This window comes from Rhinoraja longicauda, chromosome 2, assembly GCF_053455715.1.
Source record: "Rhinoraja longicauda isolate Sanriku21f chromosome 2, sRhiLon1.1, whole genome shotgun sequence".
Taxonomy (NCBI): Eukaryota; Metazoa; Chordata; class Chondrichthyes; order Rajiformes; family Arhynchobatidae; genus Rhinoraja; species Rhinoraja longicauda.
This window is the reverse complement of record NC_135954.1, coordinates 24,431,282-24,455,374: the sequence shown is the minus strand read 5'-3', so window position 1 is coordinate 24,455,374 and position 24,093 is coordinate 24,431,282. Positions and strand designations below refer to the sequence as shown.

Here is a 24,093-nt window from a genome sequence, read left to right as displayed (position 1 = left end):
ACTTTTAATCCCTTCATCCAAGTCATTGATGTATATTGTAAATAGCTGCGGTCCCAGCACCGAGCCTTGCGGTACCCCACTAGTCACTGCCTGCCATTCTGAAAGGGACCCATTTATCCCCACTCTTTGCTTTCTGTCTGTCAACCAATTTTCTATCCATGTCAGTACCCTACCTCCAATACCATGTGCTCTAATTTTGCCCACCAATCCCTTATGTGGGACCTTGTCGAAGGCTTTCTGAAAGTCGAGATACACCACATCCACCGGCTCCCCCCTATCAATTTTCCTAGTTACATCCTCAAAAAAATCCAGTAGATTAGTCAAGCATGATTTCCCCTTTGTAAATCCATGCTGACTCGGAACGATCCTGTTACTGCTATCCAAATGCTCCGCAATTTCGTCTTTTATAATTGACTCCAGCATCTTCCCCACCACTGATGTCAGACTAACTGGTCTATAATTTCCCGTTTTCTCTCTCCCTCCTTTCTTAAAAAGTGGGATAACATTAGCTACCCTCTAATCCACAAAATGCTGGAGTAACATGCTAAACCTTTTTGCTTTTAAATAATTCTGTTGCATTCAATGCTATATCTAAGTTTTTTTTTTAAACAATAAGGAATCAATTCGTGCTGGTTTTAATTAGAATGAAAACAAGCCGGTGAAAATGACGTATCAGAGGGATGAATTCCTTATCTGTCACATTAATATCAATGTTCTTGAGCTTTCATATGTTGAAGAAGACTTGTCTATGGCCATCTGGTTGCCTGATGACTTTAAGAATGATTCTACAGGTATTAAAATGGTGTCGTTTCTTTTTTCATAATTTTATTTGATGGATATGTTTGTGTGGATCAGGTGATTACACAAACTGCTGATTGAGCTGCATAATCTGGATTACGAATTTGCAATCATTCTAAGAATTGGTTGGATCTGGGCGTTATGGTCAATGCCAGTATTTATTGCTCAATCCTAATTGCCCTTGAGATGATGCTGGTGAATCATCTTCTTGAACTGCTGCGGTCCTTCTGATGAAGCTCTTTCCACAGCACTATTGAGTTCCTGGATTTAAACCCAGTGATGACCAGCAATATATTCCCATATCCCCATGGTGTACAGCCCAAAGGGGAATCTGCAGGTGGTGATGTTCCTATATGCTTTTGGTTCCCTGATGGTCATGGTAACTGACACCTTGGTTATGGAAGATGCAGTCAGAACAGTTTTAATGGATAAATGCAGTGGCTTTTGTAAATAATTCAATTTACAAATTTGCAGACAACACCACCATTATGGGCTGGATATCAAACAATCATGAGACAGAGTACAGGAAGGAGATTGAAAGCTTCCTTACCTGGTGTCATGACAACAACCTTTCTCTCAGTGTCAGTAAGTCAAAGGAGATAGTGATCGACTTCAGGAAGCGAAGAGGTACACATATTCAGGTTTTCATTGACTGCGCCCAAAATAGAGATGGTTGAAAGCTTCAAATTCCTAGGAATAAATATCACCAGCAACTTGTCTTGGACAACCCATGTTGAAGCAAAGGCCAAGAAAACTCACCAGAAGGCATAGAAAGTTCAGCATGTCCCCAACAACTCTTGTGAACTTCTCCAAATTTGCCGTAGAAAGCATTTTATCGGGATGCATCATAACATGACTTGGGAACAGCTCCGTCCAAGATCACAAGAAATTCTAGAGAATTGTGGACACAGCCCAGACCATCACACAAACCAATCTCTCTTCCATTGATTCCATTTACACCTTACACTGCCTCGGCATAATCAAGGACGAATCACACCCATCCACTCCCATCAGGCATAAGGTATAGAAGTGTGAAAACACGCACCTCCAGATTCAGGGACAGTTTCTTCCCAGCTGTTTTCAGGCAACTGAACCATCCTACCAACAACTAGAGAGCAGTCCCGATCTACCTCATTGGAGACCCTCGGACAATCTTTGATCGGACTTTACTGGACTTTATCTTGCACTAAAGTTATTCACATTAGTCCCTTTATCATGTATCCGTACACAGTATATGGCTCGATATAATCATATACTGTCTTCTGGAATTTTTTTTGAGGATGTGACAATTAAAATGGATGAAGGAGAGCCAGTGCATATAGTGTGTCTGGACTTTCAGAAAGCCTTTGATAAGGTCCCACACAGGAGATAGGTAGGCAAAATTTGAGCATATGGTATTGGGGGTATTGGCATGGATAGAGAATTGGTTGGCAGACAGGAAGGAAAGAGTAGGAATAAATGGGTCTTTTTCAGAATGGCAGGCAGTGGCGAGTGGAGTGCCGCAAGGCTTGGTGCTGGGGCCGAAACTATTTACAATACATATTAATGATTTGGATGATGGAATTAGAAGTAACACTAGCAAGTTTGCCAATGACACAAACCTGGGTGGCAGTGTGAACTACGAAGAGGATGTTAGGAGGTTGCAGGGTGACTTGGACTGGTTGAGTGAGTGGGCAGATGCATGGCAGATGCAGTATAATTTAGATAAATGTGAGGTTATCCACTTTGGCGGCAAAAACAAGGAGGCAGATTATTATCTCAATGGTGTCAGATTAGGTAAGGGGGAAGTGCAGCGAGACCCGAGTGTCCTTGTACACCAGTCTCTGAAAGTAAGCGTGCAGGTACAGCAGGCAGTGAAGAAAGCTAATGGCATGTTGGCCTTCATAACGAGAAGATTTGAGTATAGGAGTAAAGAGGTCCTTCTGTAGTTGTACAGGGCCCTGGTGAGACCACATCTGGAGTATTGTGTGCAGTTTTGGTCTCCTAATTTGAGGAAAGATCCTTGCTATTGAGACAGTGCAGAGTAGGTTCACGAGGTTAGTCCCCAGGCTGGCGGGACTGTGATACGAGGAAAGATTGGAAAAGCTGGGCTTGTATTCACTGGAGTTTAGAAGGATGAGAGAGGATCTTATAGAGACGTATAACGTTATGAAAGGACTGGACAAGCGAGATGCAGGAAAAATGTTCCATTGTTGTGGGAGTCCAGAACCAGGGGCCACAGTCACAGAATAAAGGGGAGGCCATTTAAAACTGAGGTGAGAAAAAAACTTTTCACCCAGAGAGTTGTGCATTTGTGGAATTTTCTGCCACAGAATCTCCAAGTGCTAGCAGCCAGTCAATACTGACATGTCTAACCCAACATATGCCTGTGCAGGTTTCGGTTAGAGATACAGCACGGTACCGAGCCCTACAATTTTACCAAGCCAATTAGCCTACAAACCTAAAAGTCTTTTGAGTGCTTGAGGAAACCGGAGATCCCGGAGAAAACCCACACATGTCACGGGGAGAACGTACAAACTCCATACAGACAGCACCAGCAGTCAGGATCAAACCCGGGACTCTGGCGCTGTAAGCCGCCACTGTGCCACCCCGACAGGTATGTCAGTTTTATTTTGCCATTTAACTCTCAGCAGCAGGTAAGTTAAGGCAGGGGATGGAGGAATCTGGATCACGTACAGGCAGAGGAGATTAATTTACCTTGGGATCATGTTCGGCGCAGACATTGTGGGCTGAAAGATCCATTCCTGTCCTGTTCTATATAACCCCTATTCTCTCTCAACTCATTAATCCTTGTGGATTTCAGAAGTAGCAAATTTACTTCTTAAATTGAAGTTAGTTTCTATAAAAGCATCTGGGTTACACAACCACTGCACATTTCATACTTCAGACATTTCAAATGCAATAAGAACATGAGATGCAAGAGGATTAAAGTGTTGCATATCAGCAGGGATTAAAACATTGTCGTCCTCATACCATTCAGAATTAGAATACCTGGTTCTGGTCCTAGGATAGAAGGCCAAAGGACTCCAATTGTTGCCTAGTTAAGAAAACAAAGGATAAATAATAGCTGAGACGTAATTCCACAGCAGGTGGTAAATTCTCTACTTTCTGTATGACTGCGATACAGTGAGGATCTTGTTCCCAGCCACAGTAGGCCCCTGCCAATTAAAACTAATGGAAACAGATGCAATAGAAACATTCATAAGAGGAAATCATTGAAGGCTATGGGGAAAAAGCAGGGGAATTAGATTAATTGTGTGGCTCTATCAAAGGTCAGGCATTCACATGATGGCCAAACATATCCTATGGGCTCCATGCTGTTAATTAAAAAATAGTTCATGGGAGATGGATGATATTTAGATGAACAAACCGGGTGGTTCTTGATGATCATCAGCTGCAGTCTGTAGGATAATGCTACCTCTGCAACAGTATCCGATAGGAGCAAGTTATGTGCGTTAATCTGCTTATTTTATCCACACTTTATAACTCTCTCAATAATCTTCTCAAACCCATCTTCCAACAACCGAGTCCAAATCAAAACATTTTCTCAATACCTGCCTCAAAATCAGGATAGTGGTTCACTTTAATTGAAGATTTAATCTACATAAATCAGTGCTGGTGCATTCACTAGACCAACAGTCGTGGTAAAGGGAACAATAGTGGAAAGCAATTGAGAGAATGCCCAGTGTTACAATATATTCTGCACAAATCACTCCAGATTCATGATCAGCAAACATTGTCAAAGAAAATAAAACATTGAGTTCCATTAACAGAATAACTTTCTGTAAGATAAAGGCCACCGTCTATTATCTCATAGAACGTTGGCTACATTAAACATCAAGCAATGTTTCCCTCAGTTCCTCAGTGATATATGTAGGGGCTTTGAAAAAAGGTCAGAGAGAAACCATTCATGGTTTTCATCCCAAAGGAACTTAGTCACACAGTTAGGATTTAAAGAACGGGAGATGTTTGTTTAGAGGAGGGTTGAGGCGCCAAGATAGGGTTATGTGAAATAATGCAACAAAAAAAAACTTGAGTTGTAAACACATTGATTTTGTTGTGAAATATTGGAGGGGAACTGGAGCTATGCCTTAAACTATGCCAGAATTTAAATTCAAGTCATTAAAAATCTGCAACATTGGTACTGGCGATCATGAAACTGACAGATTGTCATAAAAATTCATCAGATTGTTAATATGCATCCAGGAAATCTATAATCCTTTACCCATTCTGTCCAATACGTGATGACAGACCACAGCAATCTGGTTCATCCTCAACGTATCCCATCCAAAATGCTTGCAAGTGTTTAATTTAATAAATACAAGAAATGCAAAGACAATGCATGGCTTTCTTTACATTCAGTGTACATGGTGTCATCAGGTCTATACATTTGTAGTGTCAACACATTATATACATAAGGCACCTTTGCCACTCATGTGGTCTCTTTGTATGATCCAAACTTCAGATATTTGAGAGGCTTCTTCACTAGGCAAGTTAGGAAAAGGGGACGTACAACGAGATCTGGGTGTCCTAGTGCATCAGTCACCGAAAGGAAGCATGCAGGCCTTCATAACAAGAGGAGTTTACAGGAGCAGTACCTGGAGTACTGTGTGCAGTTTTGGTCTCCAAATTTGAGGAAGGATATTCTTGCTATTGTGGGCATGCAGCGTAGGTTTACTAGGTTAATTCCCGGAATGGCGGGACTGTCGTATGTTGAAAGACTGGGGCGGCTAGGCTTGTATACACTGGAATTTAGAAGGATGAGAGGGGATCTTACCGAAACATAAGATTATTAAGGGGTTGGACATGTTAGAGGCAGGAAACATGTTCCCAATGTTGGGGGAGTCCAGAACCAGGGGCCACAGTTTAAGAATATGGGGTAGGCCATTTAGAACTGAGATGAGGAAAAACTTTTTCAGTCAGAGTTGTGAATCTGTGGAATTATCTGCCTCAGAAGGCAGTGGAGGCCAAGTCTCTGAATGCATTCAAGAGAGAACTAGATAGAGCTCTTAAGGATAGCGGAGTCAGGGGGTATGGGGAGAAGGCAGGAACGAGGTACTGATTGAGAATGATCAGCCATGATCACATTGAATGGTGGTGCTGGCTCGAAGGGCCGAATGGCCTACTCCTGCACCTATTGTCTATTGACCTGTCAAGGCTGCAGTCCTTCTCCATAAAGCTTTTACATTGGCTGCACTGAGCTTTAGTGCATCCCTCAACATGGATTCCTGCAACCCGGAAAGCGCCAAATTGCAATAATCTCTTACAGGCATCTTGTTGTTTTCGCAGATCATCAAGTTTCAATCAGACCAATTTGCTTCTTTCACCAAGTTCATGATCTTCCAGTAGCATTAGATGTCTGTCTATGTGTCTCCCCCCCCCCCCCCCCCCGTCCCCCCCACACCCAGGTAACAGCCTGTAGATCAGACTTCTGTTATGCAGCTGCTCAGGACAAACCTCAACAAGGCCCATCGCATCCTTTGCAGGACCCTCTTTGCAAAACCACTCTACAAAAAAGTGGACGATCATCTCATCCTCACCATATCCTTCCCAAGGGCAGTGTGCATTGCGAGTGAGACCCCAACAGTACAGGAAAGATCTTACAAGGAGGACCCCTCTCACTGCCAGCCAGGCAAGATCTTGGCGTTTGGTGGTCAGTTCTAGCAATAAGACTGTTGGGCCCAAACCTCTCCTGCATTGGTGTAGCACTCTCTCCTCCCCCACTTCCCCTCCCCCTGCACTCACCACTCCACCCCCCCCCCCCCAATCCCCCTTATCCCACCCAATCCCCATTATCCCCTCCTCCTCACACTCCATCCCCTCCTCCTCCCCACTCCATCCCCTCCTCCTCCCCACTCCATCCCCTCCTCCTCCCCACTCCATCCCCTCCTCCTCCCCACTCCATCCCCTCCTCCCCACTCCATCCCCCCCTCCTCCCCACTCCATCCCCCCCACACCCACTCCATCCCCCCCACACCCACTCCATCCCCTCCTCCTCACCCACTCCAACCCCCTCCTCCCCTCTCACCCACTCCAACCCTCTCCTCCCCTCACCCACTCCATCCCCTCCTCCTCCCCACTCCATCCCCTCACCCACTCCAACCCCCTCCTCCACTCCAACCCCCTCCTCCCCTCACTCACTCGTCCTCTCCTCCCCTCACTCACTCCAGCCCTCTCCTCCCCTCACTCAAGTCCTCTCCTCCCCTCACTCACTCCAGCCCTCTCCTCCCCTCTCACCCACTCCATCCCCTCCTCCTCCCCACTCCATCCCCTCACCCACTCCAACCCAACTATTTTATAATATATATAAAATATATGCACCGTTGCTTCTTTATTACAATTATACTCCGAGTTTAGTTTAGAGATAGTGCGAAGACAAGCCCTTCAGCCTACCAAGTCTGCGCCTGCCAGCAATCACCCCATACACCAGCACAATCTTAAACACTAGGGGCAAATTACAATTACAAAAGCCAATTAATGTACAAACCTGTACATCTTTGGAGTATGGGATGAAACTGGAGTGCCCGAAGAAAGCCCATGCAGTCACAGGGAGAACGTACAAACTCCATACAGACAGTGCCCTTAGTCAGGATGGAACCCGGGTCTCTGGTGCTGCAAGGCAGCAACTCTACTGCTGCACTACTGTGCCTCCCAAGTTAAACGAGTCCTGAAGGTTACAGAGAGACAGGTGAGGACATCCATTATCTTGTTCTCTCACCACCTTCAATAGATCCAATCAGCCATTGACAATCCATCAACTTGTACCCTTCACTCCCAAAGTATTGAAGCTACAGTGCGAATGATCAAAGTACAAACTCCACACAGACAGCAGTGGGAGTCAGAACTGAAGCTGGGTAGGTGGAGGGCAACAGCACTACCAGCTGCATCACTGTGCAGCTCAACATGAAGAGTAGAAATAGCTAGCTATATTGACCAGAGATTTGGGTACAGCATTTCAAAAAGACTCATTGCTGATGTCTAAAAAACACTGGAATGAAATTAATGCTGACTTTGCTACAGAGATGCATTTACAGTGTAAAAATTAAAAACAAATTTGTACTCCGGTTAGAAACAAGGAACTGCAGATACTGGTTTATGAAAAAATAACACAAAATGCTGGAGCAACTACGCGGTTCAGGCAGTATCTCTTGAGAACATGGATAGGTGATGTTTCGGGTTGGGATCCTTCAGTCTGATTGCAATTAGCAGTGTCTGAAGGAGGATCCCAGTCCAAAACGTCACCTATCCATCTTCTCCAGAGACACTGCCTGACCTGCTGATGGGATTCTCTAGCACCTTGTGTCTATTTTTGGCTTTGCTATTATGTTGCTAGGTAGGGAGTTCCAGGATTCTAATTTAGCTCCCTTAGGAAACGGGGATGTAGATCCATAGCTGGATTGTATATGAATTGGACATGTTCCCATGCTGCTGCTATATCTATTCTGGAGGGGAGAGATTGTTTGCTTCACACACGCTGCTGAGGAAACCTTGGTAACCTGCTGCAGTTGCCATACAGCAGCCTGTGTGGGATTTGGTCATGGTCATCCCTTTGATGTCATGGGGAATGCAGCACGTTACAACTCATCGCTTGATAATTACAGACTTGAACATGATACAACGTTTGACATTAATAACCACAACTGCCACCATCTTCTTCTGCACCAGAAATGATTTTAGGAGTGGAAAACTTTCTTCTCCTGAACCTACTGCCTTCGCATTCACCAAGGCAGTCATATTCAGTACTGTCTTGTTGTCACATTTGGTACTTCCAAACTTTCCTACTTTAGCATGGCATCCATGTTGTCATCACTCTTTAAAACACCCTGAGAATATTTTCAATGTTAAACGTGTGAAATAAATGCATGATATTATTGAAAGAAGAGAACATGACAGATCATTAATAAACTTCTAGGTGGTTTTCAACCAGGTTCAGCTGTTCCAGTGGCCAGGAACAGCTTGTTCCAAAATGCAGATATTACAGCTGCCATATCAACTCTCATCTTAAATCAAGCTCATCACTCATACAAAGTTACACATCAGTGGGATAGAGTTTTGGTCATTTAGATTTAAAAACAAAGATCCAAATTCAATGACTGGTGGCAAGGAAACAGTGTTTACTATTCATGATACTTGTAAGCACCCAGAGAATGTCAACTTAATGTTCTTTACATCAACTAGTGTGTTGAGCAGACCTGTTTCATGTGTGAGCAGCTCAAGCACCAAGAAAGTCAGACTGAACACCCTACACAGTCAGACTGGTGCAGAAATTGCCCAGACCATCATACAAACCAACATCTCTTCAGAAAACGGGGCTTCCCCTCCTCCATTATAGATGAGGCTCTCACTAGGGTCTCTTCTACATCCCGCAACTCCGCTCTTGCTCCCCCTCCCCCCACTCGCAACAAGGACAGAATCCCCCTCGTTCTCACCTTCCACCCCACCAGCCAGCGAATCCAACATATCATCCACCAACATTTCCATCACCTACAACGGGACCCCGCCACTGGCCATATCTTCCCATCCCCTCCCCGCGTTCCGCAGAGACCGTTCCCTCCGTAACTCCCTTGGCCACTCGTCCCTTCCTACCCAAACCACCCCAACCCCGGGCCCTTTCCCCTGCAACCGTACGAGATGCAACACCTGCCCCTTTACCTCCCCCCTCAACTCCATCCAAGGACCCAAACAGTCTTTCCAGGTGAAACAAAGGTTCACCTGCACCTCCTCCAACCTCATCTATTGCATCCGCTGCTCTAGATGTCAACTTATTTACATCGGCGAAACCAAGCGCAGGCTCGGTGATCGCTTCGCTGAACACCTGCGCTCGGTCCGCATTAACCAAACTGATCTCCCGGTGGCCGAGCACTTCAACTCCCCCTCCCATTCCCAGTCTGACCTTTCTGTCATGGGCCTCCTCCAGTGCCATAGTGAGGCCCACCGGAAATTGGAGGAACAGCACCTCATATTTCGCCTGGGCAGTTTGCAGCCCAGTGGCATGAACATCGACTTCTCCAACTTTAGATAGTTCCTCTGTCCCTCCCTTCCCCTCCTTCCCAGATCTCCCTCTATCTTCCTGTCTCCACCTATATCCTTCCTTTGTCCCGCCCCCCTGACATCAGTCTGAAGAAGGGTCTCGACCCGAAACGTCACCCATTCCTTCTCTCCCGAGATGCTGCCTGACCTGCTGAGTTACTCCAGCATTTTGTGAATAAATCTCTTCCCTTGACTCTATTTACACTTCATGCTGCCTCAGCAAGGGCACGAGCATAATCAAGGACCAGTCTCACCCCAGTCACTCCCCTCTCCCATCAGGTATGAGGTACAGAAGTTTGAAAACGCATACTTCCAGGTTCAGGGACAGTTTCTTCCCAACTGTTACCAGGCAACTGAACCGCCCTCTCATCAGTTGGAGTGCGGTCTTGGCTTCTTATCTACCTCATTTGAGACGTTTCAACTATATTTAATCAGTCTTTATCTTGTACTAAATGTTGTACCCTTTACTGTATGGCTTGATTGTGATCATATAATGTCCTTTCTTTGACTAGAAAGCACACAAACAAAAGCTTCTCACTGTACCTCGGTATACGTGACAATAATAAACTAAACTAAAAATAAGTTTGGTTATCACAGTATGGCCAGACGAGAGCTTATTAATTCTCATGTAATTATTTTTAAAGTCCTTAACTTTTTTTTGATGAAGTACTTTTCACTTACCCAGAATTTTCCCATAGTTTTATTGCAATACAATATGATTGCACATTTTAATCAAAGAAAATTCCCATCATTATGGCAATCTGCTTTTAATAACAGGCTATATGAATTGTAAATGACTTTAAGAAAATACACAAAGCTTTGGTTCATGGGAGTCTATTTTAACCAGAAAAAACCCCAAAATGCAGCAAAATTTATTTTAGGGGGATTAATGAGGGAAGCAAAATAAGCTAAGTGATTGGGTATAAGAAGAGTTAACATACAGTTTGGTAAGATAAGCTGGTCATGGCAGTAAAAGTAAGTGATCCTATTCAAAAAGCAGCAGCTAGTGCTGGACTTTCAGTAGCTGGGACTCATTTGAAATATTTTAACCGATTCTTGCTGTCATAAATTGGGAGAAACATAAAAGCTGTGGAAAGCATGCAAGGGAAATTTACCAGCATCACAGTCTGTACGGAGTTTGTACGTTCTTCCCGTTACCGCGTGGGTTTTCTCCAGGTGCCCCGGTTTCTTCCCATACTCCAAAGATGTAGAGGTTTGTAGGTTAATTGTCCTCAGTAAAATTGTTCCTAGTGTGTAGGATAGTGCTAGTGTACGGGGATTGCTGGTTGGCGCGGACTACATGGGCCGAAGGGAGTTTCCAGGCTGTATCTCTAAACTAAAGTTAGATACATGACATGAGGGACGTTGGTCATGCAGACCATATCCACATACTAGACATTGCGGGCCAAAGGTACAATACTGTTCTATGATAGGGGGGAAGGGACAGGGATTAATTGGATTGCTTTTTACCACAGGCATTGGTTGTATGAATTTGGAGTCATGAAGCTACAGTGGGATTGAGGAGCCAGATGTTTAATGACAAAAAGGTAAATGTGACATTCGACAGGCAAATGATTCAAGATAGCTTTATTGTCATCCAAATTGGACGAAATTCAGTCACCCACAGTCCAACAACAAAAGTATCAAAATAGGCATTAAAATTACACAACCCCCAAATAACGTTAATAATACACAATATATATATATATATATAATAAAAACGTACAAGAAAAATTACCCAATGATGGACTGAGAAGAAAATTCAGAAATGGTCGTAGATTTAAGATGTATGCAAGTTGCTGAAAATAACAGTAACGAGGTACAGAGAGGGATTATAAAATTCAGCAAAACAATAAGGAAAATAAATACAATGTGGTAACTAAGCAAGTGACCTAAAAACAAACTGAAATGGCTTCCATGGATGTAGACAAAGAACAGAACTGAGAAAGAGAGGGAGAAAGACAAGAAAGTAAGAGGAAGAAAAAAGAGAAAATGAAAAGAGAAAGAGAAAAAAAGGGAGGCAAGAGGGGAAGCGAGAAAGACAGAGAGAGTGCAACTATTCCTGGAATAATGTGCATAGGTTTATTCTTCTTCAAAAGATAAAGTTGTCTTCAAGGGCGTACAGCATAGATATCCTTTCTCAGATAATTCTAGACTATCAAAATTTGTTCTCGGGGATGAGTTTGAGTGGGTCTCAAATGTATATAACTTAGTAAACTCATGGAAGTATTCTTAAGTGGTATAAACAAGATAGACATTGGAAGCCTCAGTCTCAAAATAAAGGTCCAGCTAATTAGGACTTAAAAAATATGCCCAAATGGGTGTGAATCTTTGGAATCCTGTAATCAGAGAGCTGCTGAAAACAGAAGGTCAGTCAATGATCTAATTGAATGGATAAGTAGAATGAAATAACCTATATTCCATTCTGATCTTAACCAATATGAGATGGCTTCATTCTGTGTTGTACAGGGCCTTGGTGAGACCGCACCTGGAGTATTGCTGCAGTTTTGGTCTCCTAACCTGAGGAAAGATGTTCTTGCCTTAGAGGGAGTACAGAGAAGGTTCACCAGATTAATCCCTGGGATGGCGGGACTTGCATACGAGGAAAGACTGGATAGACTGGGCTTGTACTCGCTGGAATTTAGAAGACTGAGGAGGATCTTGTAGAAACATATAAAATTCTTAAGGGAAGATTGTTCCCGATGTTGGGGGAGTCCAGAACCAGGGGTCACAGCTTAAGGATAAGGGGGAAGTCTTTTAGGACCGAGATGAGAAAACATTTCTTCACACAGAGAGTGGTGAGTCTGTGGAATTCTCTGCCACAGAAGGTAGTTGAGGCCAGTTCATTGGCTATATTTAAGAGGGAGTTAGATGTGGCCTTTTTGCTAAAGGGATCAGGGGGTATGGAGAGAAGGCAGGTACAGGCTACTGAGCTGGATGATCAGCCATGATCATATTGAATGGCGGTGCAGGCTCGAAGGGCCGAATGGCCTACTCCTGCACCTATTTTCTATGTTTCTATGTCACACGCTATGATCTTTGAAGGACATCTTTCTGGTGTTTCATCCGTTTCCATTCAAACATAATGCAATATTTTTAAGTCTATTACCTTATTGAAAGCCCCCACAATTATTGGGGGCTTCCTCCATTTTCTTCGGACACAAAAAGCTGGAGTAACTCAGCGGGACAGGTAGTATCTCTGGAGAGAAGGAATGGGTGACGTTTCCGGTCGAGACCCTTCAGACCAGTCTGAATAAGGGTCTCGACCGGAAACATCACCCATTCCTTCTCTCCAGAGATGCTGCCTGTTCCGCTGTTACCCCAGCTTTTTCTGTCTGTCTCCCGTTTAAACCAGCATCGGCAGTTCCTTCCTACTCCATTTTCTTAACATTGCTTTGTTTAGTGCTTCACCAAATTAAAGTAAAAAGATACTCTTGACTTACTCCTAGTGTAGAAACACCAGCGAGCTTTCCCACTTGGACCTGAGAAAAACTGTAAATCTTATCTGCCTCAGCCAAGAGCAACCACGAGAGTGCAAGGGCAATCATTTAATGTTTGACATTAGTTCAAAAGGATGAGTGCATACATTTTGACGTAGTCAATTCACTATTGACCTTTCAGCAGCCCTTGAAGACAAATTTCAGCACCTCAAAATAAAGCATCATTAAGAACTTATTTATTTTGAATGCAAGGACACAGCTTGAAACTCAGAGTTGACGGTTGCTATTTATTCCAGTTTCACTATCAGCACGCAACATGAATGATCATGTCAAAAAACTGCCATTGGTCAGCTTTCCCGATGGGTTCAGTAAACCTATCTCTAGAATGGATAAGCCAGACAGAACGGAAAGTTCCCAGTCAGTGCCGAGTAAGCTCTCTGCCTTTAGTGACAGTGGAGGGAACTACGTTTGGGTTCACCCCTGGGGCAGGGAGGAGGAAATAAACTTAGCTAAAGTTTCCACTAATCACCGTTCGGTGACAGCTGTTGTTATTTGCAGCTTTGGGAGTAATACGAGAACTGAACTGGCATCCCCATGTCCCCCAAAATCTAAGGTTGGATAATCTACCGATGTTGATTGTTAAAGGTCACACGTGAATAACAGCTGCTGGAGTAAGAACTGAAGTTTGCTCTGCACGTGTAACAGCACAGTCCAGTACAATCCCTCCTTTTTGATGGGTAGGCTGGCAATGATCATAATCACTGGGGTTTGTTCAAAGATACTTTAACGTACTTCCAACCTGTCCAAAATGGTATATTATCCCACAAAATAGCATGAAAATAAAAAGCTTTTAAAAAACATAATAGTTTGGAACTTGTGTTAAACTATTACAGGTCTGAATGGCAAAACATCTCGTCACGAGCAATGAATGGCTGATGTTGCAATAATTTCCTTTAATCAGGTTTTATGCTTCAATACAGCAGATTATTAGCAACCCAGAAGTGTAATATTTCTCACCATCATTGTAGGCTAGAGCTTACACTCAAATGAGCTGCTCATGCTCACAGCTAATTTCCAGATAAGCAACAAATTTACCTTGAGAAATTGCAGGAAACATACCTTGAAGATTGGCACTGACTGAATCCCTCATGGTAAGCCCCAGAAAGACAACAGGGTCTTCTGTGTCCCAGAATGACTACAGGGTCTTCTGTATCATAATGCAATCACATGGGACAGGCCAGAACCAGCTCCACTCACCATATAGAATTTCTCCAGTCAATTTATAAAGATTCTGGTATAGCTGAAACTGTCACATGGGGTAAACACTCTTCATGATAAATATGTAACAAACATAGATGTAACAAAAGTATACCATTAAAAACCTTTGTTGCATTTTACATATATATATATACTAGACCATGTTGTCCCGTTAGGTCCAAACCTGCATTGGTGCAGCACCCCCTTCACCCCTTCCCCTCACCTTCACCCCTTCCCCTCACCTCTTCCCCATCCTCTCCTCCCTCCCCATCTCCATCCCCTTCGCCCCTCCCCATCCCCGCCACCCCCCCTCCTCCCCTTCACCCATCCCTCCCCTTCCCCCTCCTCCATCCCCTTCCCCCTCCCTCCCCTCATCCCCCCTCCTCCATCCCTCCATCCCCTTCCCCCCTCCCCTTCTCCCCTCCCTCTCCACCATCCCCCCTCCCTCCCCTCTCCCCGCCATCTCCCCTCCCTCCCTCCCATTGCTTATTTTTACATTTTAGAATCAAAAGCACAACTTAGTACAAGAAAAATAACGATTGATTTTTCCTCTCATTTTATTCTCAACCAATTATCTGCAAAAACAAACTATAAATCGGGAATAGGTTACCTCATCACTGCAAACCTGAGCGAGTATTTTTTTAAATCAAGTTGCTGATCACGTTTGGAGATTTTGGCTTTGAGAATGGAATACCATGGGCTTCCAGCTATGAACATTCAGCATACAGTTTAATGGTGACTTGTGCAAAACTAGAAAACACATTTTATTTCCAACATTAATGCCTCTTGGTCCTCTTAATCAAAATATTACCACATTATTGCTTCAATTCCTTCCATGAACATCTCTGTGAAAGTTGCAGTAGTTGCATTCAATTCACTGACAAATTATTAATGCAAACCAATTCAAAGAGCCATTTTCCTGCCTACTGTACTTTGCTCGCTCTGTTATTTGCAGAGTCCTGTTCTCTACACAAAATCATTACAAATGATTCATTGGAGAATATTAGTATCTGGTCACTTAAACACATATAGATTTCATAAAGAGGAAGAAAGATTCCTGTTCCAACTGACGTGCCTCTTGTCTTTTACCGAGATGCCTATTCTCTGCCAAATTTTAGATAAAACCCTGCTATAATGCTATATAGTTTAATGGTATATATTAATCTAATTATTTACTTAACTTTATGAACCCAGTAAAATATTCATCATTCCAAAAGTCCAAATTGGGCAGGAGTTTGACTGCTGAAAAGACATTCAGAAAAATAGCACAAAATACAATTATTGAATCAACTAGGAGAATCTATGATGACATTCAAACCCACTTAGTCTTCTCTCAAATGTTCCAGGACGACAAGAAAGATTTCGCTTTTGTATGGTAGACAAAATGCTGGAGCAACTCAGCGGGTCAGGCAGCATCTCAGGAGAGAAGGAATGGGTGACTTTTCAGGTCGAGACCCTTCTTCAGACTGTATGGAATTGGCTGAAGGTGCTAGGAATTCAAACAACAAGGTTCACTTTATATGCTGTAAGAAGGAACTGCAGATGCTGGTTTAAACCGAAGACAGACGCAAAAAGCTGGAGTAACTCAGCGGGACAGGCAGCATCTTTGGAGAGAAGGAATGGATGACATTTCGGTTTGAGACCCGAAACAACACCCATACCGTCTCTCCAAAGATGATGCCTGCCCCACTGAGTTACTCCAGCTTTTTGTGTCTTTCTTCACTCTGCATGCTTCCTTTCTCTCATTGGACAGAATTTATTTCATAACATTATTCTTTAACATTAGTAAACAAATACAATCTGTCTTCATTAGATGCAAGGAAAGGAACCCATTATAACAAAGCATCTATTCTTTTGTTAAACACGCTTGTTAAACATGGTTTGCAGGGTATTTATAGCCCTTCCCGTAGCCAAGATCCTTCATGAGTTTTGTGGGTGCATTTCTTAGATGTAGTGGGACAGAAGGCAGGGGTCCCTTGTGGTTCCTCATAGATTCCTTAACAGCTCCATACGCCATGTATATCTCAGTAGACTTTGGTGCTCTAGCTAGATATACAACACACTGTGCCAAATTAACCTGGAGGATAAAAGAAAAAGTTCATTACTGACTCTTAAAAGTAACGAAACGTATTGCTATTGCCATCAATTGAAGTATGCCGCAACAGAAAATGTTGAACTAAATAAAATAAAAAAAGTTTAACCTGATCAAGGAAGGTTGAATGTAAGGAGTACACAGTTAAAGGAAAGACTCCTAACAGCACAGATGTGCAGAGGGGTCTTGGAGTCCAAGTACACAGCTCACTAAGGTGGCAACACAAGTAGATAGGATGATAAAGAAGGCATATGCTTGCCTTTGTTGCTAGGGGCATTGAATCAGGAAGTCATGATGCACCTCTATAGGATTTTGGTTAGGCTGCATTTGGAGTATTGCGTGCAGGTCACCCCATTACAGGGAAAATGTGGAAGCTCTAGAGAGGGTGAGGATAGACTTGGATCATTTTGTCTGGAACATCAGAGGTTGAGGGGAGACTTGATAGATGCATATAAAATTATGAGATGCATTACTTTTTGCATACCCTTGTAAAGAGTAAACAGTCAGAACCTTTTACCCAGGGTGGAAATATCCAGCACTAGAGGGCATAGTTATTGGGTGAGAGCGGCAAAGTATAATGGAGTTGTGCGGGGCAAATTATTTTTCACACAGAGGATGCTGGGGACCTGGAACACATTGCCAGGATTGGTGGAGGAAACAGACATGATACTGATGTTTGAGAGGCTTTTCGATAGGCTCATGGAAGGGCAGGGAGTAGAGCGATATGGATCATGTGCAGGCAAATGAGTTCAGATAGGCATCATATTCGACACAAACATTGTGGGCCCATTCCTGTGCAGTACTGTTCTATGTTATAGTAACGTGATGTCTTGAAACTTACTTGGGAGAAACACATTTCTCTCATCCTCATCCTTTGATATTAACTTTAAGTGCTTTAAATTACTTAAATTAGGAGGAACTGTTTAACATAAAAGAGCTCCAGAACATTACAGCAAATGGTTCTGCACTTTTGTCAATTATTTATTTTTGTATCTTGGGAAACTATTATGTCCTAGTAATTTAATCATCCCAAGTCCTGTTATTTAATATTTATACTTCAAACTCCTTTCCTTAATCTATTTCGAAATATTCTTCAGCAGTGATTAAAAAAAAATTCTCTTCCTCTACACCATTAATCAAGTCAGACTCAAGGACTCTGAAAATCTTGTATCGGGGGAAGTAATGTCACCTTACAGTCAGGAGAAACTTTTCCAGAGATCTGAAAACAAACAGTGGAACTTTCTATTTTAGTAGTGACTAGACGACCCGTGGACCCGTTGGGTCCCTTTGTTACTATAGGTTGTCTGCGTGCGCCGCCGCCAGGCCCGGCAACCCTCCCCCAACTGCGCACGTGTGCATACCAGGCCCGGAACCCTCCCCCAACTGTGCAGGCACAGCTGCCTGGCCCGGCAAGTGGGAGCGCACTGCGTAGGCACAGCTGCCGGGTCGTTGAAACTCCCCCAGGGCCAGGGGTGGGGGAAGAGGAAAGGGGAAAGGGAAAAGGGAGCCACTCACTCCGGCCCCAGGCGGCCAGCAGCAGGAGAGTGTACGCAAGGCTCTGCGCCGTGTTCGTCCTGCTGGCGGCCATCTTCTTTGACATTGTCCCTTCCGCCGCGCTGCACAAGCGGACGATCAGACGGGGGGCACGCCAGGACGGGCGCCGGGCACGGCAACCCTCCCACGTTGTGATGCTGTATTAGATCAAAATGACCATCTCATAAATGGCTCCCATTGTGACGTCGAACACGTTAGTATTCGATCAAAATGACTTGTCCCACTCACAGTATATAAAGTTTAAAGTTTATAAAGCGAATATCTTTTAAAATATAACGAAACTTGATACTGTACACCGCAATCGAATGGTAAGGTGGGCTTAAAATAGTTGTGCTATCGTGTACCGTTTTGTCTGTATTTTGGGAACATACAAGATGAGAGTTTTAGCAATATATATATATAGATGTAAAGTAGGAAACTGGCTTGTTGATGACAGATTTACTTTTGTCTAATTTGAAAGTTTACACGGTCAAGGCTGATTGTTGAATGCAGCACCAAGATTGTGCTAAAATATTTAATGGAGGATTCAACTGATGCTGAAATAATCATAAAATATTACGTGGAATAAATTCTCAGCCTGCCTAACCTCTCCTCATAGCTCCAATGTCATCTCGAAATTCACCAACTACATCACTATGGTTGATTGAATCACCACTGGTGAAGAGTCAGCATATAGGAGAGAGATAGAATACCTGATTGAGTGGCGTAACAGCAACAATCTTAGCTTAGTTTAGTTTAGAGGTACCATGTAGAAACAGGCCCTTTGGCTCACCGAGACTATGCTGACTGTACACGAGTTCCATGTTATCCCACTTTTGCATCTTACACAGAAGGGGCAATTTACAGAAGCCAATTAATCTGCAGACCCGCGCGTCTTTGGAATGTGGGAGAATTGTCCTGGGCTCAGCACATAGATGCAATCATGAAGGTGTGCCAGTGCCTCCACATTCTTAAAAGTTTAAAGAGATTGAGCATCTCTCAGTCTTAATTCCTTTTTTGGTTATTTCATTACGATACATTATATTCTTTTGCACTAATGTCTTGCATTATTCTGTGTTTTGCACTTATCCTTCATTTGATTGTTGTATTTATTGGGAGTTACTCAGTGAGCTTCATGCCAACAAAGAATTTCATTACACCCTGGGGTATGTGCAAATAAACTAATCTGATCTGAGAAGTTAATTAATTTATTGCTGTTCGTTGGATGTTGCCGAGCATAAAATTGACCGTTGTTCTTCGTGCATTACAACAGTGACTTAAAATTTAGAATTGTGTTGCAATTTTATATATTCTAAGGAAGTAAACGATACAACTTATTTTAGCTCTACAAGCACAAGCCTACGACATTTTCAAAATTAAAAATGTTCTCTTGTTATGAAGTTTAAAAACACCATGTTGTTTAGGAAGCAGGGAGGCAATGGGTCCTTTTGTCTCATTATCCGAGTATGAAGGCATTCCCTTTCTGTGGCTATTCAGATTCAGAATGTTTCCAATCTGGAATTTATTTCCCAATAACATACACTTGGAAAATTTGCAGATGCACTTTGTTTCCATTCTGTGACACAAAGCCTTGAATTAAAACTGCATTTGGAAACTAATTATAACAAAGCATGTGAGCTATTCATTTAAAAGGACATGGCTTCGGTCCAGATATATAAAATAATCTCCTAATCCAATGTTCGCAACTTTCAAATTTAGGTCCAAGATCATGCAAAATATCAAGGCCCTTGCCAAGTTTGAGCAATTCTGTCAAATTTCTCAAAAGGGATTGTGAAAAATGATGAAACAGAAATGCAATCAAGTGCTTTCAAATGTTTCAAGCGAGCTGCCTACCTTCCAACCCATAAAATGTGCAGTTATTGTGGTTAAAACACAAAGCTTTTGATATTCTGTGAACTACTGTGGCATGATATCTGAAACACAACAGTGATGATCTTGCCTTAATCAGCTACATTAAAAACAGTGGCACCAACTTAGCACTACTGGGACTTTAAGTACATTAAACATTTTGAAGCCAATTCAGCTACCGACAATCTGAAGTAGGAAAATGTAGAAGAATTAAGCAGGTAGCCTTAAAGAGCATATCGCAAAGCAAAGGAATTTGTAAAGTACAAGATAATTGTGTTCCTGATATAATTACACATGTAGGATTAACATATTAAAATACCTCGCATTCAGGCATCCCTATAAAATGACACCCTTGGTAAGCAGATACTGCCTGGGTCAAAGCCAAAGGATCTGCAAGTCCTATAAAAGATCAAAAAAGCGACAGCTGAATATAGCATTTTTCAGTCAATGTAACAGCATCAAATGTTTATTTAAAAATAATACAAATATATACAATACAAAATATATAATCCCAAAATTTGAAATAAGGATGGTTTCAATGTCTGAAGCCTTCACTGAGTCATGAGTATTCTGCTAAGATTTTGCAATGCAAACGATACACTAGAGTCAGTTGGCAACATTTCTAACCATCAAATGTCGCTGGTGAAAGTAAAACAAATTTTAAAAAGTCAAATAGGAACAAGAAGCTGACAAAATAACAGGAGGTAAATGTATCTTGATGTAAACCATAGGTATCACAAAAAGCTGGAGTAACTGAGCGGGTCAGGCAGCATCTCAGGAGAGAAGGAATGGTGACGTTTCGGGTCGAAAGCCTTCTTCAGACTCTACCCGAAACGTCACCCATTCCTTCTCTCCTGAGATGCTGCCTGACCCGCTGAGTTACTCCACCTTTTTGTGATACCGTCGATTTGTACTGGCAACTGCAGTTATTTTCCTATACAACTTGATGTAAACCATAATTGACATGCTCCATAAAAGCGATATATCTTCAGTGCCCTCCATAATGTTTGGGACAATAGACAATAGGTGCAGGAGTAGGCCATTCGGCCCTTCGATCCAGCACCGCCAAAGAACCATCATTTATTTATTTGCCTCTGTACTCCACAATTTTTGATATGTAACATTAAAAAATCACATGTGGTTAAAATGCACATTGTCAGATTTTATTAAAGGCTTTTTTTTAAATACATTTTGGTTTCACCATGTAGAAATTACAGCTGTGTTTATACATAGTCCCCCCCATTTCAGGGCACCATAATGTTTTGGACACATGGCTTCACAGGCCTTTGTAATTGCTCAGGTGTGTTTAATTGCCTCCTTAATGCAGGTATAAGAGAGCTCTCAGCACCTAGTCTTTCCTCCAGTTTTTCCATCACTGTTGGAAACTTTTATTGCTGTTTATTAACACGAGGACCAAAGTTGTGCCAATGAAAGTCAAATAAGCCATTATGAGACTGAGAAATAAGAATTAAAACGGTTGGAGACATCAGCCAAACCTTAAGCTTACCAAAATCAATTGTTTGGAACATCATTAAGAAGAAAGAGAGCACTGGTGAGCTTACTAATCGCAAAGGGACTGGCAGGCCAAGGAAGACCTCCACAGCTGATGGCAGAAGAATTCTCTATAATAAAGAAAAGTCCCCAAACACCAGATCAGAAACACTCTTCGGGAGTCAGGTGTGGATTTGTCAATGACCACTGTCCGCAGAAGACTTCATGAACAGAAATACAGAGGCTACACTGCAAGATGCAAACATAGGATGGCTAGATTACAGTTTGCCAAGAAGTACTTAAAAGAGCAACCACAGGTTTTCACCAACCTTGCAAACCACAGGGCATGAATGGCTGCTTAAGGTACTGGCTCACTTATCTTCATTGATGATACAACTGCTGATGGTAGTTGTATTCTGAAGTGTATAGACACATCCTATCTGCTCAAGTTCAAACAAATTCCTCAAAACACATTGGCCGACGGTTCATTCTACAGCAAGATAATGATCCCAAACATACTGCTAAAGCACAGTGTTTCAAAACTAAAAAATAGTCAATTCCTGAGTGGCCAAGTCAATCACCCGATCGGAACCCAATTGAGAATGCCTTTTATATGCTGAAGAGAAAACTGAAGGGGACTAGCCCCCAAAACAAGCATAAGCTGAAGATGGCTGCAATACAGGCCTGGCAGAGCATCACCAGAGAAGACACCCAGCAACTGCTGATGTCCATGAATCGCAGACTTCAAGTAGTCATTGCATGCAAAGGATATGCAACAAAATATTAAACATGACTACTATCATTTACGTGATATTGCTGTGTCCCAAACATTTTGGTGCCCTGAAATGGGGGGAACTATGTATAAACACTGCTGTAATTTCTACATGGTGAAACCAAAATGTATAAAAATAGCCTTTATTAAAATCTGACAATGTGCACTTTAACCACGTGACTTTTTTCTATACAAATCTCAAACTGTGGAGTACAGAGGCAAATAAATAAATGATGGGTCTTTGTCCCAAACATTATGGAGGGCACTGTATACAACTAAGTCTGGCTCCCACCCTGGCAAGTTGCATCATAAAATCCAGGCAACTCAATCTTAAGGGGCTCATTTTCTTAATTGCAGTTAGTTCCAATGGAATCTGATGTATCTAGACTGGAAATTAAGGAAATCTTGGGAGAGAAATGCTGAAGCAGAGTGTCATGAATTGAGACCAAAAAAAAATTGCATCAGAATCTCTTTGCACATGCCAAGGTGTATGTGCCAATATGAAAATCTATTCATTATTTCCTTTAATGTTTATTTCTGGGGTTGTGGTGATAAAAGATTTTGCAGTGACTATTTTCAATCCCAGGGTGCTCCGAGTCAACATATATAGTCACACTAAAATTGCAGCTCTGTTATAAATTAGTCCGAAGTAGGATCGAACCTAGCTGGCCACCAGCAACTGGTTTGTGAACCCCAGCATTACTCTCAGTTATAATTTAAATAGAAGTGAAACAGAAGTAGTCCATACAAAAGGACAAAATATTTCATTGACTACTCAGATAAGAAATGCATTAAAATTTAAATTTGGCACAGTCAAAAGATGTACTGCTATTCCTACCTATATCTTCACTGGCAAATCGTATTAATCTCCGTGCAACATACAGTGGATCCTCACCACCTTCCAGCATCCTGGCTAGCCAGTACAGGGCAGACTTCTCATCCGAGGCCCGCATGGTTTTGTGCAATGCCGATATAGAGTTGTAGTGTTCCTCACCTTGCAGGTAAACAAGTATCACATGTTGATTGACAAAGTGACTTTCTAAAGGGCCTGTCCCGCTTAGGCGATTTTTTAGGCGACTGCCGGCAACTGTCAAAGTCGCAGCAGATCGCTCAAAATTTTCTTTCACCCTATGACAATGACCACGACAATGCCGAGTCAGGTTGAGATTACACCGTCTTTGGAAACATCGCGAAATTCCCACGCTTATCAATGCTTCTCCGGCTTCCTAATTTTTGCTGAAATCACTGACAAGTCTGTAATTACTTGAGAGTTTTGAAATATAACATTTTGCCCGGGTTACTTGAAAACCAAGCTTCACAGTAACAATGCATAAACTGATTAACTTCCAGTTTACTAATAGCAGTATTAGGAAATTTAATTTTAAACGTGGTTAAATGGATTTTTGTGCGGAATGTGGGCATTCTTTGAAAATGTACGGGAGATGCATATCTTGTTTCTGGGTTGCATATCTGGGTTGGGAGCCTACTTTAAATGTAAATGCTGATGGCCATAAACATTGCAAAAATTCCCACACTTACCTGATCGTCAAACTGTCGCCTCCAATCTACCTGTCAAATGTCCTGACGGTAAATAAATTGGTTAAACACAAGTGTTTTATGGTATCTTCAAATGACTTTACTTAATTTAATATTACGTGCTTCTAAATGCATCTGCGACAACCTAGCAAACCTGGGTACAGCATGCGACAGCGCCCGCAATAAGCAATGATACCTGGCAACAAGCCAGCCGTCGCCGAGAAATTTCAATCCGGTTGATTTCTCAGCGACGCGCGGAGATCTACTACGATTCT

At 42.5% G+C, this 24,093-nt stretch overlaps 1 protein-coding gene across 1 annotated transcript in view; it reads right to left on the bottom strand.

The window, feature by feature from the left end:
- Positions 1 to 15,042: 15,042 nt before the first annotated feature.
- wrnip1 (WRN helicase interacting protein 1) overlaps positions 15,043 to 24,093 on the bottom strand; it is a 34,536-nt gene continuing 25,485 nt past the window's right edge. The window contains exons 5-7 of the mRNA XM_078415889.1: positions 23,121 to 23,276; positions 20,339 to 20,418; positions 15,043 to 16,602 (exon numbers count right to left, since the gene is read on the bottom strand). Of these exons, the coding sequence (XP_078272015.1) occupies positions 16,396 to 16,602; positions 20,339 to 20,418; positions 23,121 to 23,276 (443 nt within the window). The 3' untranslated portion in view covers positions 15,043 to 16,395. The remainder of the gene's footprint in view (positions 16,603 to 20,338; positions 20,419 to 23,120; positions 23,277 to 24,093) is intronic.